Below are 19,485 nucleotides of genomic sequence, written 5' to 3' on the forward strand. Positions count from 1 at the left end.
CAGGGATAACTTGACTTTTACGAGACGCCATGTAAGACTTTTGACAATTCAAGGTAAGTCTTGAAGCCTGCTCACTTTGACCCAAATTTACTAAACCCATGACATGCAGGGGATCCACTGGGGCTGGATGAAGTTTCCATGGACAGAGGTGTCACTGAAGGGATGACTGAGGACCAGAGAATGGGCCCTGGGAGACTCGTGAGTGTATTCAGCAAATTTCTGGGCCACACAGCCTCCTCAGAAAGACCTCAAAGATGAACTTTATCCAGTTGTATGGACAACAGATATACGGTTTAACAGTTTCCTGAAATCATCATAGAACTCAAGATGGTCCTAATAAACTAGATACTGGGAAACTCTAACTTGGGGTGGGGGTGGAGATAGGGTAAGAGTACGTGGATACTTCAGACGTTTGCATTCACCGTGACTATACTATCATCACGTCCTACTAGAATCTTTTTGGACTTCTAAACCAGTTTTAATCAGGAGAGACTGTACTCTCTCCCACGACTAGCTGAAAGAAGGCTTAACCCTTCAGGGGCCGCCCCCAGACATTCCGCTCCCCCAAACATCTGTTCCCTCCTGCCCAGAGAGCCTTGGGCAGTGACCAGCAGCCAGGAGCAGCCGGGCAGCTTTGCGAGGATAGGGTGCGTGCCTCCACCCTTCCATCGCCTTGTTTTAAAATGCTGGTCGCGACCTAATAAACTGATATCCGTCACAGTAACAGGTTGTGACTTGCAGTTTGAAAAACAAAGCTGTATTTCACTGAAAATTTTTTGAAGCAACAGAACTCTTGCAGTCATCATGTGTAGTTTAATCTCAAACTACAAATGAAGAGACTGGAACCCAAACGGCCAAGAGGTCAGCTGCTGAAACCTAAAACTGCGCTTCCGGAAGCATGTTCCCAGGGGCCCCGCCCCCCGGGGGAAACCAGCGTGACCGGGGCGTAGCCTCTTTCCCCCTCTACCCTCCTACCCTCCTACCCTCCTACCCTCATCCTCGTCCGCCCCGTGCGCGGCGTAGCGACGGCAGGGGCCGCTGCGGCATGCGCCGCTGCGGCATGCGCCGGCGCCCTGGGGACCAGCGAGATGCCCCGCCCCTTCGTGAGCTCATCGCCGCGCGTCGCGGTCGCGCGGAGACTGGCGTCAGACGAGCCGCAGGGCCGTGCAGCCGGGCAGTGAAGCGGTGAGTTGGTCCGCGCAGCCGGTGGGGATGGCAGTCGCTAACCGCCCAGGCTGGAGGGCGGGTGAGCGAGGGTGGGCCCGAGGCTGCCTCTAAGACGGTTTGCTCAGGAATGCTCTAGGCTGCGGGGCCCGAGGGTAGTGGCTTCCGTGACTCCATTTATCCTGGCTGCCTCTCGACGTGCGGGGCCTAAGGGGAGAGGGTAGATTGCCTCATCTTGCATCCTGAGGGTGTTCTCTGCAGCCTCGAGATTAGGGCTGCTTTCTCTGCAGTAAAGGTCTCAGTGTCCGTAGACGGAACGACTGTCTTAACCGAAGTTTTCCAGTGGTGGGCCACGCTGTCTTCTTAGGTAGCGAGCTGGACAGGTACAAGCACAGGCTGAGTTATCTTTATTTCAAGTACCATGTAGTGTTATGGGTTGCTGACCTGCCTGAGTACTTTAATAGGGACATGTGTAAAGTTCTGTAGAAACACTGAGGAGGGAGCAATGAATTCTGCCTAGGAAGTTGGGAGGAAAGTTCTCTTAAGAGAGAAGGTAGCAAGAGAGGGCTTTGGGGTCCTCTTAGCTCTTAAATTATTAGAGGATAAGAAACTGATGTAAGAGGTAGTGTAGCTTGGTGGCCTATACTATAGCTTGTATCCACCTTCTACTGTCAGACTAACCTTAGGAAGCTTCCTTAACCTCTCTTGAGTCTCACTTTCCTTATCAGGAAGGTAGAGGTGATAATAAGAATATCTACTAAGTGGGGTGAGAGGGTTCAGTGAGCTAACCTATGTGTAGAACGTAAAACAGAGCCTGACTCATGGTATATCCTCAAACGTGCATTCATTGATAGAAGCACACCTCTGTCTTGAGGAGGCTGGCTTCATGGAGTTGGCTTCCTGCAAACCTTCCTACTCTTTTGTTTCTCTCTGTTGCAGGGATGTGAGGCAGGATTTGGAAGGGGAGAGGGTAGGCCTCTGCTTCACTGGGCAGAGGGCTGGTGCCCAAGCAGAGTTGTAATACTGTTCATTTCAGCAAAACTGGCTTGAGCTCCTGCCTGTCTTTCCTACCCTGGCCAAGATCCTGTTCTTGGGTCACAAATTAAGCACTACCAACTTGATTGAGATCTTCACAGGCAAAGATTATTTACAAATCGTTTGTTTGTTTTTTCTGTTATCCTTGGAAAACCTTCACGGTAGCCTTTTTGGGTTTACAAATTTAAAGCAAGTAACCTGAACCTGGATGCCTTAGCTGTATGGTCTCCTCTGTCGATGGATAGAATTGAGGGAGCCATGAACTTGGATGAGAAGAAAAATTGCATCCTTATGTTCTCTAACCTCTAACTGAAATTTAGCGTTTCTTTCGATTATGAATGTTGTCAACAAACCACAGTATTGACAGGTTGACTTTGTCACCAATAGAAATTACAGATATTTTCATATCTTAGCATACTGTGTAAGCTCATGACAACTTTGAAATTACGGTAGTTATTAGACTTGCTGCTAGATCTTGTTATGTAATGTGTAAATTAAGAATCACATGTTATGCTATCACAAATTTAATTTTTGTATTTGGTAAAATTTTTTTTTTTTTTTGTATTTGGTAAAATTTTATTTCGGTATACAGTTGATCTTTATTCTCAGCTTCTGTATTTGCAAATTCATCTACATGTTAAAATTTATTTGTAGGCCCCAAGTCAGTACTTGCAGTGCTTTTGCGGTCTTTCTTGGACATGTGTGAGGTGGTGAAAATTTTGAGTCAACTGACACACATTCTCAGCTGCAGTTGAACAAGGAAACATTCTGCCTTCTTGCTTCAGTTCTCATGCTGTAAACAAGTGTCTTGTTTTCAGTCTGTTAGTGCCATGATTTTTGGATTTTTGTGCTTTTATTGGTAATTTCAGTGTTTAAAATGGCCCCCCCAAGCACAGTGCTAAAGTACTCTTAGTGTTCCTAAGTGCAGGAAGACTGTGATGTGCCTTATGGAGAAAACACACGTGTAGATAAACTTCATATAGGCAAGCATTTTGGTGCTGTTAGCCATAAGTTCAGTATTAATGAATTACCAACGTAAAATAATGTGTCTTTATTATTTTAATAGACCTTTATTGGAGTATAATTGCTTCACAATATTGTGTTAGTTTCTGTTGTACACCAGAGTGAATCAGCCATATGCGTACATGTGTCCCCATATCCCCTCCCTCTTGAGCCTCCCTCCCACCCTCCCTATCCCACCCCTCTAGGTCATCGCAAAGCGCTGAGCTGATCTCCCTGTGCTATGCTGCTGCTTCCCACTAGCTATTTTACATTCAGTAGTGTATATATTTCGATGCTACTCTCACTTTGCCCCAGCTTCCCCCTCCCACCCCGTGTCCTCAAGTCCATTCTCTGTGTCGACATCTTTATTCCTGCCCTGCAACTAGGTTCATCGGTACCTTTTTTTTTCTTAGATTCCATATATATGTGTTAGCATATGGTATTTGTTTTTCTCTTTATGACTTACTTCATTCTGTATGACAGACTCTAGGTCCATCCACCTCACTACAAATAACTCAGTTTCATTTCTTTTTATGGCTGAGTAATATTCCATTGTATATATGTGCCACATCTTCTTTATCCATTCATCATCATCAAGTGTCGATGGACACTTAGGTTGCTTCCATGTCCTGGCTATTGTAAATAGTGCTGCAGTGAACATTGTGGTACATGTCTCTTTTTGAATTATGGTTTTCTCAGGGTATATGCCCAGTAGTGGGATTGCTGGGTCATATGGTAGTTCTGTTTTTAATTTTTTAAGGAACCTCCATACTGTTTTCCATAATGGTGGTGTCAGTTTACATTCCCACCAACAGTACAGGAGGGTTCCCTTTTCACCACACCCTTTCCAGCAGTTATTGTTTCTAGATGTTTTGATAATATCTATTCTGACCGTCGTGAGGTGATACCTCATTGTAGTTTTGAGAAACATGCATAAAACAAAGTTACATATTGTTTGGTTACCAAAAATATTATCAGAGTCTTGCAGGAACCTAATGCAGTGTCTCCCTTAGGAGCAGTGGATCAGTCAGTGTTCACTAATTCAGTGTTCAGTGATGTTATAGAACGTAACTGCCTGGAATAACAAGAATGGCCCATACTTGGTTTCCTTTCTAATCCTATGTATTTTATTTTATGTATTTAAAAACATCCTGAGAAGGGGTTTATAGGCATTACAAGGCTGCTAGAGGGTCTATAGCACACACAAAAAAGATCGAGAACTCTTATTATAGCCTGAGAAATTAAATCTATTCCTATGGTTAAGTTTGTGTTTAGCTGAGCTAAGTCCTTAAAGACTTCAGCACCTTTTGGGAGACATGTGTCTCCCTCTAGCTCATGTCCTCATTTACATGCCTACTGGCTCTTATAGGCATTTTTGGCTGAGATCCCCGCATGAACTCTAAGAACTTTGCTCCCCCATATTTGCTTGTTGAGTTTTGAATAAATAAAATTTTAAATTAAAAGGTCCTGTGGTTTTTATCTCTCTGAAGAGCAGCAAAGGAGGGAGACTGGTCCCTTTCTGTAGTCAACTTGAGGAGAAGAAAACATGAGAGGTGATAGATACTAGTTGAGAAAGAAGTCCGTGCCACCTGGTAGGGCTTGTGAAGGGGGCCCCTGGGACTGATCCACAGAAAAGTGTCCGGGCAACTCTGCCAAAGAGTTGCCTTATTTTCTTGATCAAGGGGAACCTTCTGTAGCCCCCTCTGTCCTGATGACACCCCCTTACTGAAACCCTGGTATTGTTTCCACAGAGCTGTCTGGCCTTTAGCCCTTCATCCTTGGTTAAGGAAATGACCAACCAGGTAAGGCCTATGGAGAGAAAGAATATCAGTTGGTCTCTTTGGCAGGTTCGAGCCCAGTACGTTGTCTGGGTGTGTAGTCAGAAAACTAGCATCTGATTCCTGCTCTTCTCCTGAAGAGTAGGGTGACCCTGGGCACCTAGTCACCAGAGGGTAGGTGGCACTAGTAAAATGCACAACACTAAGAGGAGGATTATTTTATCTAAGTCTGTACCACAGTTTACAAAGGGATTGAGGAAGCTTAAAAGAATTTGTACACAAAAACGAGAAAGAAACAAAGATCAGAAAAAGAGAAACATATCTTTGTAATAAATTAGGGACAGAGTTAACAGGTTATGCAGACTGTGTGGTTTTATACAGCTGCAAAAATTAAGCTGCAAACTGGACTCTGAGCTTCCTGGTGATCAGAGCAGGAAAAAACACGTAATTTACTACTCTCCTTTTTGGGTTGGTAATAGTGGTTAGGGAGAAGAGACAATAGTTTGTCTAAAATTAAAGAACTAATTTTTTTCTGGTATGACTCTACAAACCTTGCATGAGCAGGAATCAAGGAGCTCCTAAGAGATCAGGCAGGGGAAGCAGCTAACACTGTGGTGACTATATCTACCGGGGGGCAGGGCGGTGAGTTGGGTGCCAGGGGGTGTTTTAGGGAAGGGATGGGACACATCTGAAATCTGACCGTTGGTTTAATGTGTCTTCTGTTCTTTTTTAGTACAGTATTCTCTTCAAACAAGAGCAAGGTAAGCAGCTTGCCTGTTCAAGCAAATTTACCTATGAAAAACTGTTGTCCCTGGCGTAAGGTTTTTGTCATGCTGACCAGACATGCAGTTTCCAACTGTACTCTGCAGAAACATTGGCAGAAGCAGCTGAAAACAAATACACTTAAAAACAAACAACAACAACAACAAAAACCAAGCCACTAACTTAAAAGAAAAAGCAGGAGTCAAATGACAGACCGGAGAACTCCAGGCTGAGAAAAGCTTTCCCACCTGAGGAACTCTGAGCTTCCCAGCTATCAAAGTGAAAGAAGGAAACGCTTTGAGTCTCAGAAATCTGTTAATGCCACAGCTCATCTGGGGAGGTAAACTTGAGCCTGGCCCTGAACTCAGAAGTTCTCTTGGGGGTTTTTATCGGGCTCCTTCATTTACAACAAGTGCAGAGGACCTTTGACCCTCAATGAAAGTGAAGGATATAGTAACAGCGAGGTGAATTTCTGTCAAGACTACTGAGTGTGGGGGGTGGGCTGGGGGCTGTGCATTGGAGACAGTGGTGGGAATGGGAGCAGGAGGCAGGTCAGAGTTCAGTCTAGAAAGGTAACTGGCCAGTGATACCGGACTTCATACCTGAAAAGGAGTATGTGCCTGGACTATTCACATGTATCCCATTTCTCCACCACAGCCTGGATGAGTTAGGTAAAGCCTGGAGGAATTTGTGGAATGCCTAATAAAAGCTCTTCCACTTTAAGTAGGTGACATTTAGGTAGTCTAAAGTTTAAGCCAAAAGCATTCTTTCAGGTTAGCTAGCATAGGTAACTAGTAGCTAGTCAGGCATGCCAGTCAGCTACCTTGTATGCAGCGAATGCCATCCGGCTGGCAAGCTAGCAGGCTTGGGTCGCGTGGGGATTGTAACGGAAGCCATGTATGTAACTCACAGCTGTTTAAGTTGAATGCCCTTGTATTCATATCTTGAAAAGGTGTTCCTGGAGAAATGCTGCCAGGTATGAAGAAAGCCACCTTGTGCACTTGTCACATTTATATTCCTGCACCAGGTCTGCAGACCCACCGGCATGGCCTGCCAGATATGCAACTTAAAGACTTAGAATTTAAAGTGGACGTTAGTTAATAGAGAGGTTGGGTTTGAATCCCAGTTCTGCCTCTTCTTAGCTTTTGACTTCGGGTGAGCTACTAGGCTTCTCTAAGCCTCTGATTCCTTATCTGTAAAATGAAAATACTATTCACAGTACCTATTTCATAGGGTTGTTGTGGCTGAGGTAATACTTATAAAAGGATTAAAGTAATAACTGGCCCATTAAACATAATAGACATTGTGGCAAAAGGCAACTCATGCGTGGAAGCTGCTTTAGTTATTTATTTTCAGACCTGCCTACTGGTTTCCAAGGATCTCTAAGAAATAACTCTTACCAACTTTAGATCTCTTTTTGGGGTGGGTTTCACTTTAGCTAAGTGAGAGCCATTCCAAACTAATGCATGTTGGACAGCATGCTAAAGTAGAAAGGACATTGGATTACTATGGTACTGCTGCCCTACCTGGTAACCTGTGATTTGGGGCAAGTAGCTTCTTCAGAACCTCCAGTTTTCATATCTGCCTCCACAGTTATAATAAAAGCTGTATGAGAAAGCAGTTTGCAAAACAATAAAGTGATACAGGTAGATATTACCTCAGAGTTGTTGTAACAGTATTTCAGCTTCATCTTAGCACATTCAGTTTAGAAGTTGCATGAAGACTTTTAAAATGAAGCGCTTTCCATTCTAGCCCATGATGATGCCATTTGGTCAGTTGCCTGGGGGACAAACAAGAAAGAAAACTCTGAGACGGTGGTCACAGGATCCCTGGATGACCTGGTGAAGGTCTGGAAATGGTGAGTGCCCTCTCCTCTAACATGCAGCCTTGGAAATTGGGGTTTTTACTTCTGGGCTCCCAAATTGCAATCAGAGAAGTATTAACTGTTTTCTGAGCAAGAAAGCAATAGTAGTATGGTGGTATACAAAGGCAGATTATTTTTCTCTCACTCGTTTTCCTGTTATTCGCTGTTCAGGCCCTATAGTTTAAGAAAAAAAAAAAGTCTCATGGCTAAAAGTTGGCTGCATTTGGTGTTCTGTGGCTCTTGATTTCCTCTCTGATTCTGCTTTTCACAGACCATTGGTAATGCATACTTACAGGGGCCCAGAATTTCAGATGCCAGGTACAATGTGTTGTGTGTGAAGAAATCCATTTCTCTGTCCCCCATTGAAGGCGTGATGAGAAGCTGGACCTACAGTGGAGTCTGGAGGGCCATCAGCTGGGTGTGGTGTCTGTGGACATCAGCCACACCCTGCCCATTGCTGCGTCCAGTTCTCTTGATGCTCATATTCGTCTCTGGGACTTGGAAAACGGCAAACAGATAAAGTCTATAGATGCAGGACCTGGTAAGAGTTTTACTCTTAGAGAAGATACTAGAGGTTTACAATCCGTTTTTGAAACCTTTAGGGATAGATGTATTTTACAGTTCAGAATTTTTTGGATTTGAGACTGGTAATATGGGTGCATGAACTGTATGTCATGTAATACCTTCAGTGGGGCTGGGGGCAGCACTCTAATCAAATACTGATACCTCAGCGACTAAACATGAGTATTTACACTAAGAGAGGTATATACACGCTATAAATAGCCTTACATCAGTTCAGGTCAGGTTTTATTACCAAATGAATTTAAGTACTAAAATTATTTTTTTAAACTTACAGTTTTCATTGCCTTTGGGTTTCAGAATTGCTGATTTGGGATTGTGGACTTGTGTTTGAATGGTCCAGAGGTCCTCTGTTTGCTATATTCTGAATTGATACATTCACTGCCTTATAGAGGTCTAGAACATAAAGCACTGTGTCCTCATAGATCTGTATCATGGTAATCTCTACTAATTATGATTAAAGTGCCTGTTTCTAGTATATGATAGATATATGAAACTTCTAAAGAAACAAATCCATTGTTTGTTTGTTTGTTTAAGTTCTATAGGACAGCATAATCTTGTCCATTAGCCTTGATAAATATCTGAGGTAATGGAAGCTAATGATTTCAGTAGGTTGGATTAATGTGGAACAAGCAACATGACATTTCAGGATTCCTTGTAGCCTTATATTTACTTGTAAATGACTGCATAGCATTCATGAGCAGAGCCTGTTCTACCAGAATAGGTGATGACCGGTAGAGAGTACAGAGAGTCTGGTCCCTCTCTGGCACACCCCTCTGTGGGTTGACTACGGAAGAGCTGCTCAGGGATTTCCTTAACTTAATTCCCTTGATTGGAGACCCAGGTGGATTTGTCTCCCACTGGTTATGTTCAGTAGACCCTATAGGCTGTACTTATTCTGGAAAGAATGATGGTCCGAGGGTTTTAAGGACTCTGGGTTGTCTGGAAACTGAGTTCATTTCCCCTCAGTGGCAATGTTCCATGTCTCTGATTCTTAACTATTACAGCTTTTTAAATAATGCATATGTCCAATCCCTATTTTGGATCCACTGAATCACAGTTATTGGGGTGTGTGGGCTGGGATATGTATTTGAAAAAAGCTACCCAGACACTCTGACTCCCCAGATGATTGTTTTTGCATGTGTCCTTGCCCTGTTGAAATCTCTTACAGAGGACTTGGGTCCCCAAACTAGCCCACAAAGTCTGTTAAGACTCTGCTTTATAGCTGAGAGGAGGAAGAGGCAGATCTGTTGCTGCCTTTTCATATTGGACACCTAAGCCCTCCCATGACGCCAAGGTCACTGCGTGGTTTTGTGCCCCCCCCCCCCACCCCGGGCACACCACAGCTGAAGAAATGATTACTGGATTGGTTCCAAGGAAAAGGATGGTGTCTGTATCCACCTTGCCTTCCCTGACAAATAGTACCTTAAACTACATACTGGTTCCACGTGTGGCAAATGATCATTGAAAGATTACTGTTAGGAAAGAAAAAAGATACTGAGATGAGTAGAGGGTTGGGTTTATTTTCTTTTTGGATAGGAATATTCCTAAACTATACCAGACCATTAAACAACAGTTATTTGGGTGAGTAATAAAAGCAAGCATTGCTATTGACAACTAAGGAGTGGCTGAATTGAATTCATCTGAAGGTAAAACTAATAAGTCTAGGTCTAATGAATGTAGGGAAATGGGCATTTACATTATACCTATCTTGAAAATATGCCTGGAGAATGTGAAAGAAGGAACAGAAGAAGGAGAAAAAGACAAGAAAGAAAATCTCAGATCCTGAAGAAGAAAGTGAGGAAGTAGAAGAAAGGGAAGATGAAGGGGAAGATCCTCCATTGGGCACCTCACCCATCCTGTAGCTCCAGCAAACTGACATTGAAGAAGAACAAAGGCGGAGGCATAGGGGCCTCTCAACATCAGATGGTTCAAGATGTCCCAATGTAAAGAAAAGCTACTCTTTTGCTGATGAGGTGGAACTTAGTGATTTATTATGCAAATGTTAAAATAAATTTTAGACTGCACATTTTAATGGAGGAATAGAAATTCCAAAAAAAAAAATTCCTTCAATTTCGAGTATAAGGATATTTGCCACTAAAAGTTCTATATTATCAAACAGTTAATAGGCAAATGTAAAAATAATTCAAAAGTGTGATTTTATTAAACTTCAAGGAATAAAAATCAGATTTTCTAGTAACTATTATACCTGTAAACAGTTAATTATGACAGGAATAAGAAAACAATCCTGTTAGAATAATGCTTTACTCATTTAGGAGTAAAGATAGATATTAAAGAGCAGTTATTTGAGAGATTGATTATAAAAGCTTTTTCAGATCTTCTTGGTTAATTGAGCCCTGTTGAAGTTAATTTCCTTTTTAAAACAAATATTTCGTAAGAAAAGTGATAGAGCTAAATTATTTATTATTACTTTGAATATGTGTGTTAAAATTTGTGAGAGGGCTTCCCTGGTGGCACAGTGGTTGAGAGCCCGCCTGCCGATGCAGGGGACACAGGTTCGTGCCCCGGTCCGGGAGGATCCCACATGCCGCGGAGCGGCTGGGCCCGTGAGCCGTGGCCACTGAGCCTGCGCGTCCGGAGCCTGTGCTCTGCAACGGGAGAGGCCACAACAGTGAGAGGCCCGCATACTGCAAAAAAAAAAAAAAAAATTGTGAGAGATTTTTTATTTTAAAACTCACCGTGGAACATGGTGCTGACCCATCTGTGCTAGGAGCCCCTGTCTACCATGAGTTAAGCTCAGAGAGGCCTTCACTCTCCCCTGGGCTGAGAAGGGCCCTCTTTGAGCCCTGCCCCAGGAATAAGGAGAGTGACATGGGAAGGAGCCTTTCTCTCCTCTCCCTTTGATCTAACAAGTACTGTTTCTGGGCAGGTGCAGGAGGGGCAGGACTTAGGGTACATTCCCATATAAGAGTGGGTATGGGCAAAGGGACCTAGACTAGCACTGGACAACTAGATTATTCCTTGGCCTCTAGGCTCTGCCCCCGAAAGCTCCCAAAGCTCTTTGGGGTTGCCTATGAAGAGGTTCCCATGTAGCTGAGAAAAGAAATGCTAAAATATTATCAGTGGTCCAGATGGAAATACAAAGCACATGTGTTTACCCAGGCTGCCCATGAGTCTGGAGACTTTTACACAGAAGCACTGTGATACACAAATAACATTTGAATAGAACGCTTGAAATTAGGCTGTGTGGTATAACTTAAAAACTAGCTGATTTTTTTTTAAACAAGCAGTGCCTCTTTCCAGTCCTTACTCTCTGTTAATTTGTGGTAAATACTTCGTCATATTACAGTTTTATATAAGAGTATTTCTGGTACCTTTTCATTTATTTACAGTTTTATTGAGGTAGACTTTCACCTCTATAATTGCACTCTGTAATTAACCCATTGTAAGTATACAGTTTAACAGGTTTTAGTAAATTTCCACAGTTGTGCAGCCACCACTCTAATTCGGTTTTAGAACACTGCCATGCCCCACAAAAGTTCCCTCATGCCCATTTATAGTTAATCTGTGCTCCCACCCTCAGCCTCAGGCAACCACTGATCGGCTTTCTGTGCCTATAGTTTTGCCTTTTTGAAAAATTTCACATAAGTGAAATCGTATTGTCTTATACATCTTCATTCTTTCTTTAGCATAATGTTTTTGAGGTTCATCCGTGTTGTAGCATGTATCAGTAGTTGGTTCCTTTTTATTGCTGAGCAGTGAGTATTCCATTATGGGATATTCCACGTTTTGTTCATCCATTTACCAGTTGATGGACATTTCGATTCTCTCCAATTTTTTAATATTCTGAGTAATGCTGCTATGAGCATTCAGGTACAAGTCTGTGCATGGACATGTGTTTTCATTTCTGAGTGGAACTGCTGGGTATTATGGTAAGTGTTTTTACTTAAAGTGTCAAACTGTTTTTCAAAGTAGCTGTACCATTTTATTTTCCCACCAGTGTATGAGGATTTTGGTTTCTCCACATCCTTGCTAACACTTGGTATTGTCCTGTCTATCTACATTTTTAGTAAAAATTTAAGACGCCCTTAAACTAAATTGGTATAGAATTAATATCTTCACAACTTTTTTAAAATTAAAGTCACGTCTTTTCTCACTATAGTTTTTTCCCTTCTTTTTTCTGTTCAGTGGATGCCTGGACTTTGGCCTTTTCTCCTGATTCCCAGTATCTGGCCACAGGAACTCATGTGGGGAAAGTGAACATTTTTGGTGTGGAAAGTGGGAAAAAGGAATATTCTTTGGACACAAGAGGAAAATTCATTCTTAGTATTGCATATGTAAGGAAACGTTGCTCACTTTTTCTCTCTCTGATTCTTTCAGTTTACTCTTCTAGCCCATTGTATTCCTTGGTAAGCGTTCTGCATTGGTCTTGTCAGGCAGCTACTGGCATGGTTTGCCAGTCAGCCAGTTAGACCTGCAGCCAGCAGATTGCTTGTGTTTGGTGGGGATGGCTTAACAATATGGAGCTTCAAATGATCTCAATATGTTCTCTGCGCAGAGTCCTGATGGGAAGTATCTGGCCAGTGGAGCCATAGACGGAATCATCAATATTTTTGATATTGCAACCGGGAAACTTCTGCACACGCTGGAAGGTGTGGTTCTTCGTTTATTTTGTGCAAACTGGGTTATCAGATCACAAAGGAAGACGTATTCTTTCATTAAAATGCTGCTAAATGGCAAATGAGCATTAGATTTGCAAAACATCAATCTCAGTTGGAGATCTCAAATGCCTCTAAGGTTCAGTTTTGTCACTAGTTATAACCTAGACATATTAGCTCTTGTACCAGTGTTAAATGCTTTTTTTGGTGAACAGGCCTTTTATTTATGTGTTAATATATCCTAGCTATATGAGTGTCTTATTTCTGTCATGTTTGGTTCTAAAGAACTTTGTGATTAGAAAATAACTGCTTTTTGTCAGTAATTTGAAGGTAGATGAAAGTGCTGTGCCTACCCTTTGCACTGATGACCTCTGGGCAGGAGAACTGGGTACTAGAACAGGGGAAGGGCTGGAGGGCGACTTCTACTCTGTATTCTTTTGTACTATTCTGAATCCTACCAAGAGGATATATTACCTCTTCAGTGTATCCTTTACCCTACAACAAAGGATTTGGTAGGGAAATAGCATCCTATTTGTTCAACCTTGCAAATCAGAAACGATGCATATTTCCATGTTTGGCCATATCTGTGGCAGAGGAGTTTCTTCTAAGCAATGTGTGCTGAGGTCCAGTTGGTCAAGGAAGGGATCTGAGGTGAAATGGCTCCAGCAGGAGGGGCCTGGGTTATGTGCATGTTTCTAGAGCATTAGAAGGAAGGGTCCAGTCAGTACCCTCTCTGACTGAAGCAGCTGGGCAGTGCAACCCAGTGACTTACAGTCATTAAAAGTGACATAGTTAGTGGACACTGTATTAGTTAACAAGCGTCTTTGTGAATTTCAGGCCACGCTATGCCCATTCGCTCCTTGACTTTTTCCCCGGATTCGCAGCTCCTTGTCACTGCTTCAGATGATGGCTACATCAAGATCTATGATGTGTAAGTTACCTGTTGGGATTCAAGGCTTCTCACTTAATACCAATGCCTGTTTTGCCTCTTATCATTAGGAGGAGCCCTAGCAAGTGTGCTGCTCCCTCTCTGGGTCTAGGAAAGACTTGTGTTCAGGTCCTGTCAGACGCTCAGTCTCCCCAGTCATTCCTCCCCTGTCAGCGTCCCTGCTTTGAGCTTAGAATGTTATGGAGGAAGACGTGCATGGGTTACCTACTAGGATCACATGCTTGCTACTTTTTTTCAGGCATCCTGTCTGTTGTGATTTTAAATTCTTTTAGGTAGGTAAGTAGTGTACAGTTGAGGAGATGGAGCCATGGGCTGTAGCTGGCTTGGAGTGATGGTAAACAATTAGAACATCCATTTTCTAGGGGTGTTCTAGAAGGTACTTCTCTGCCCTAGTTAGGGAACTGTCAGTTCATAAGCCAGCTTGCAGCAGGTCTAGATGAGGGAGCTTTTTTGTTGTTGGTTTTTGACCACAGGTATAGAAGTGAGTTAATCTTCAGTTCACGGCTCTGTTTCATTGGAAGCCTGTGCAAGGGCCCTTTCTCTTGTTGTTTCCCCCTGTCTTTCTCAGTCCCCACTCCTTTTCACCCCTGAGGTCTCCCCTATACGGTGTTTGACGTGTGTGTGATGCTTTGACTCAGTACTGCAATCCGTGTGCCTCTGGTTCCTGGCTTCCAAAGGTAGCATTCTAATCCACTGGGTGCGTATGTTACACTTCTTCCCAACGACGGGTGCCACAACCACGATCATCCACGTGCATGTCCTTTTATGGGCCTGTGAGAGTTTTTCGGGAGTTTAAACTTGGGGGCTTTTGGAGGACGAAAAGTTGTCAAAGAGACATGGAATGAGAACTGCAGCTTCTGGAATTAGAGCTGAATGAGGGTGTTAGGGTCTGGGGGGAAGATGCCTCTCTCAAACTGTGCTTGCCTGTCAGTAGCAGAGCCAATATAAATAGCAGCAATTCCTTAAGTATCCAGTTTTCTTTAATAAGGCTTTCAGTGCTACAGTTTCATCCTCCTCCCAACAACCGGTAAGGTAGCGCGGATTAGCGTCCCCATAATGCAGGCGAGAAGCCCAAGCTGAGGTGGTGGTTTGGCTAAGGTGCTGTTACTGAATGAACACCTAGGACTTTTACCTTCTTGTGATCCCACTGCTTTCCACTGAGGCCACCTCTCGTACTCGTACCTAACTGAGGTTTGCTCTACTCTTCTGGGTTCAGAGGTGAAACTGCTGGCTGGCCTCAGTCGGGTCTTAGGATTGTTTTCCAGCCATAAGTGATTTCATTTCACTTTTTTAAAGAGTGAAAATGACTGTAGTAATTAGATCTGTCTTGTTCTTGGTTAGCTTAAAAATGGTCTATCCAAGCCACATCTGTTGTAAAGAGTACATCTTGATACATTCCTTAGACACAAGGCACTGGCCCTATATGGAAAGGGTACTGGGTGGGCAGGGGTCAGAACCTGCAACTGCCCTGAGATGGCCTCCTTGCCCCTGCTGGTTGTGTTTCCTCATCTTAGGAGTTGGCTTGCTGAGCCTTCTTTATTTTGAGCTTTTTAAGCTCTGCTTGTTCAGGATTTTATTTTTGGCTCTTGGTGACATTGACATATTTGGGGTTAATGCTGTTGAAAATTTTGTTTCTGCAGTGTGTGATGCTACTTCATTGAAAAGGGAATTTTTAAACTAATACTGTGGTGATTATAAGGATAGCAGATTTGGTCCAATTAAACGGGCAATTAAGAGTATACCTTCCATTTCAGTGATTGTATTCCAAAAGTTAACCTCTCCATTTTATTTGAAACTCCCATTTCAGACAGCACGCTAACTTGGCTGGCACATTGAGTGGCCATGCATCCTGGGTGCTGAACGTTGCATTTTGTCCTGATGACACACACTTTGTTTCCAGGTACTTATGATTCTTATCAGTTTCTAAAATGTTAGGAAGATGAAGATGGTCATCTTGTATGAATTGCCTTAAAATTTGAAGACCCTTTTTAAATTCAGATAGCCTTTGTTTTCTGCAGTGTTTTTTAAATTGTGAAGTTAATTGTCCTTAGCTGGAACAAAAGTGGATTCTTTTGAACAGTTCAGCTCTTAGTTTCTGCCTTATAAATCTAGGCTTCTACCTACAGTTACTTAAGGGACTGTAGTAACAGTTACAGTTACTACTGTAACAGTAACAGTTACTACTGTAACTGTTACTACTACAGTTACTACTGTAACTGTTACTACTACTACAGTTACTACTGTAACACAGGATAACACAGTTACAGTAGTAACTTCAGATATGAAAATCTGTTCTTAAAATGTTGTGCTTTGAGACCCCAATGTTGTTTAGGCCCAGGATGGCCAAGACAGTTGAAAAACAGGAGATGGATGGCTTAATAGCATTGCACAGAGGTTTACAGAAGCCTCTGAGAACCTTTATTTTGAAGCTTTCACGGGCCTCCCTCCCATCCGGATATAGGACTCTCATCCGAGACTCCTGATGAGAACATTTAATATGAAGGCCAGGCAGATCAGAAGTTCAGGGAAATAGCTGCTCTGTGAGAGGGGAAAGCCAACCAGTGATGCCAACATCCTTGGCCACCTTTTGGGGCCCTGGATGGCCACTTGTGTACCCAGGCACCAAGGGGGCCTCTAGGTAGGCTGAGTGAAGGAGTGTGGGATTTTTGATCAGGTTCTTTCCAACTTCAAACCAGTCTGAGAACTTTTCTGATACTAATGTTCCCTTTTTTAAAATAGCTCATCTGACAAAAGTGTAAAAGTTTGGGATGTTGGAACGAGGACTTGTGTTCACACCTTCTTTGACCACCAGGATCAGGTATGGCATAATTAACATTCATATTCCTTTGGATTGCTAGCATTGTCTGACCACTGTGCCAAAACTCATTCCTTTTCCTAACCTTGCTGCTTGGGTTGTCAAGACCAGTCGACCCTTGGGGCTGAGCTACTCTGATTGCTTGGATGTCCATCCAGCCCGTGTTCCTGTGCGCACTCTGGGGTGCGGAGGCTCAGGACGTGCTGTCAGCCTAGCAACCCACGAGGCATGATATGTCCCTATGTAGGCCAGAAAACGGGTACTAGCCAACAGCTTTAAAATGCCTTCTTTGAAACATGCTGCAGCTGGTGCCTGGGGCGTGCCTGGGCCCTTTTCTGGGTACAGCTGGGCCATGGCTGGCTCAAGAAGAACCTGCTTCCTCAGAAGCTTCCATTCCATTCCACAGCCATCACTTTTCTCTTTTGGAGCGGCCCAAAGAAGTGAAGTGATTTTTTTTTTCTTTGAATATACTTGAAGCCAGAAATTCTTACAGGTTGTTTGAAGTTAGTGATATTACTAACTTTTGTTTCAGTCTTTAAATTAGGGAGAAGAGGCTTTGTTTTCATAGGAGTCTTATCTTTCCAAGATGAATGTGAAATGATAAAGGCATTCTAGTGCAGAGCTTCTCTGTCTTTAATGTGCACAGGAATCCCCTGGGGATCTGGTAACAATGCAGATGCTGATTCAGTGGGTCTGGCCTGGGCCTGAGTTTTTGTGTTTGTCACAAGCTCCAGGTGAGGCTAGCATTGCTGGTTCCAACCACTTTGAATAGCAAGGGTCTTGGGGAAGTAGTATAAAAAATAACATACCCGGGGCTTCCCTGGTGGCGCAGTGGTTGAGCATCCGCCTGCCAATGCAGGGGACGCGGGTTCCTGCCCCAGTCTGGGAAGATCCCACATGCCGCGGAGCGGCTAGGCCTGTGAGCCATGGCCGCTGAGCCTGTGCGTCCGGAGCCTGTGCTCCGGAACGGGAGAGGCCACAACAGTGAGAGGCCCGCGTACCGCGAAAAAAATAAAATAAAATAAAATAAAATACCCATGGCAGTGTAAAGTTGTCTTTTAAGATATTTTAAATGCTCTTATGGCAATCTCATATAAACTCTTCGGAATGCAGCTTAAAGTTAACAGTTGTTCATGCTTTTTTACATTTAATCTTAAATTGTTGCCAACAAAGTTGAGGGGGTTTAATTTTGACATTCCACTACTGGATTTAAACATTTAACTCAGGGAGTAAGACCTGGCTGGCTGTGTTGCTTGGCAGGTGAAGGTCAGTGTGTGGTGCTTTCCTCAGAGGAAGACGTTTGGAGTGGAAATGAGGCCATCACCTGGCCCAATCACAGCACTGAAATCAGGGCTAGAACACCCAACTAAGGGGTAGGGTAACAGGCTGACCTGATAAAACTCCTGCCACATCAGTTCTGTCTGGGAAGGAGGTGTGAATCTGTTAATTCAGTACATAGCAAATGAAAGCAATGACGTGTGACGCCAAGTTATCTAGCTCCTAGGGACAGGCAGGTTTCATAGGCCTCTAATAAGAGAGTGAGAAGTACTGACCGTGGTGGGGGTGAGCCCGAGGAGGTAGGTGAGGAGCACAGTTTGCAATGATCCCCGTAGGCAGCGACCTCAGGGTGGTTGGGCCTTTTCCTTCCTGGAAACATAAATGAGACCACATGCTGGTCCCTTGTGGGTTCCATCTTCACAGCATTAGGTCACTTCCTAGATTGTGAATCTTTGAAAGGTTTGTAGATATCTTGATTTGTGTTTAGAAATGAAATTTTCTTGAGTTGGGAGGTGAGTGGAATGATAATCAAACAGTAGTAATAGAAGATCCCTGGTTAGAGGAAAGGCAGAAAGCACGAGAACATCCTCATCTCAGTGTTTTTCTAGATTCAGTATAATGAGAATAGAGTAAGGATGTTCATTCATAAAGAATAAAGGTGTTAGTGGAATTTTTTTTTTCTTTTTATTTACAGGTCTGGGGAGTAAAATACAATGGAAATGGCTCAAAGATTGTGTCTGTCGGAGATGATCAGGAAATTCACATCTACGATTGTCCAATTTAAACATCAATCTTCCAGGCTAATGCTGCAGAAAGAATGTATAGATTGATCATGACATTCCTTACCTTTCTAGCTTGTTTAAAAGAAATATAGCATTTATTGTAGCAAACACTTAAATTTTGTAGATACAGTATAAATCTTTTCATGTTTTATTGGAAACGCCATTCATACTGTAACATAAAGTGTTCTTAATGCAGACACCCATGTTCTTGAACATGCTTCGTTTTCATTTGCCCTGTTACTGGTAGAACAGTGAGAGGAATCAGCATCCTTATGTGAAACCGAGTATCTGCCTCAGAAATGAATGCATCCAGGCACTTACTGAACTTTCCAGTACAGAAATTCAGGCTCACTCTTCCAAGGAATGAGTCATGCAGAAGCTGTAAGAGAAAAGCTAATCTATTTCAGAATGGGATCCTGAAGGAAACAGGATATGTGACTGGGTGGGAACATTCTGTAGTCCTATCTGGGCATTCTTCTATTTGACAGATTAAAAAATGTCCCCTGTCACACTCTTTTTCACCCTATTAATTTTAGAGAAGCTGTAACTTGCTGGGTGGGTATTACTGCCTTGACAGTGTCTACAGGCTCAAACCTGTACTTACTCTGGTTGACCTCTTGCCTGGAGGTACGTGTACCTCAGTTTTCTCCTCGGCGACCCACTTGAGACATGGTCTGCGTGTAATAGGAAAGGTGTAAGTAGCTAACCCTCCGAAGTTTGTTGCTTTTTACTGATCATAACTTCATGTGATTCATGTCAGGTCCTGTGCTTTTCTTCCAAACTCCCCATAACCCTTAGCATCAAGCCCGTGCTCTTTAGGTAGCCCCTCGCTTCTCTCTCCTGCCTCTGCCTTGTTCA

At 43.2% G+C, this 19,485-nt stretch overlaps 1 protein-coding gene across 2 annotated transcripts; it reads left to right on the forward strand.

The window, feature by feature from the left end:
• Positions 1-1,111: 1,111 nt before the first annotated feature.
• SKIC8 (SKI8 subunit of superkiller complex) lies at positions 1,112-18,826 on the forward strand. 2 transcript variants are annotated; one of them, XM_033852046.2, is made up of 11 exons: positions 1,112-1,185; positions 4,953-5,003; positions 5,713-5,740; positions 7,494-7,599; positions 7,974-8,146; positions 12,334-12,482; positions 12,704-12,797; positions 13,641-13,734; positions 15,560-15,652; positions 16,492-16,570; positions 18,540-18,826. In XM_033852046.2, the coding sequence occupies exons 2-11, from the start codon at positions 4,992-4,994 to the stop codon at positions 18,627-18,629; spliced, it is 918 nt and encodes a 305-aa protein (XP_033707937.1). In that variant the 5' UTR covers positions 1,112-1,185; positions 4,953-4,991; the 3' UTR covers positions 18,630-18,826. The 2 variants fall into 2 exon arrangements, with proteins under 2 accessions (XP_033707937.1, XP_073657412.1); XM_073801311.1 differs by lacking the exons at positions 1,112-1,185; positions 4,953-5,003 and adding an exon at positions 5,849-6,081.
• Positions 18,827-19,485: the final 659 nt, after the last annotated feature.

This window comes from Tursiops truncatus, chromosome 2, assembly GCF_011762595.2.
Source record: "Tursiops truncatus isolate mTurTru1 chromosome 2, mTurTru1.mat.Y, whole genome shotgun sequence".
Classification (NCBI taxonomy): domain Eukaryota; kingdom Metazoa; phylum Chordata; class Mammalia; order Artiodactyla; family Delphinidae; genus Tursiops; species Tursiops truncatus.

Coding starts and splice junctions, on each gene's coding strand:
- SKIC8 (XM_033852046.2), top strand. Junction 5,741..7,493: donor TCTCTTCAAACAAGAGCAAG/GTAAGCAGCTTG, acceptor TTTCCATTCTAG/CCCATGATGATGCCATTTGG. Junction 13,735..15,559: donor TACATCAAGATCTATGATGT/GTAAGTTACCTG, acceptor CTCCCATTTCAG/ACAGCACGCTAACTTGGCTG.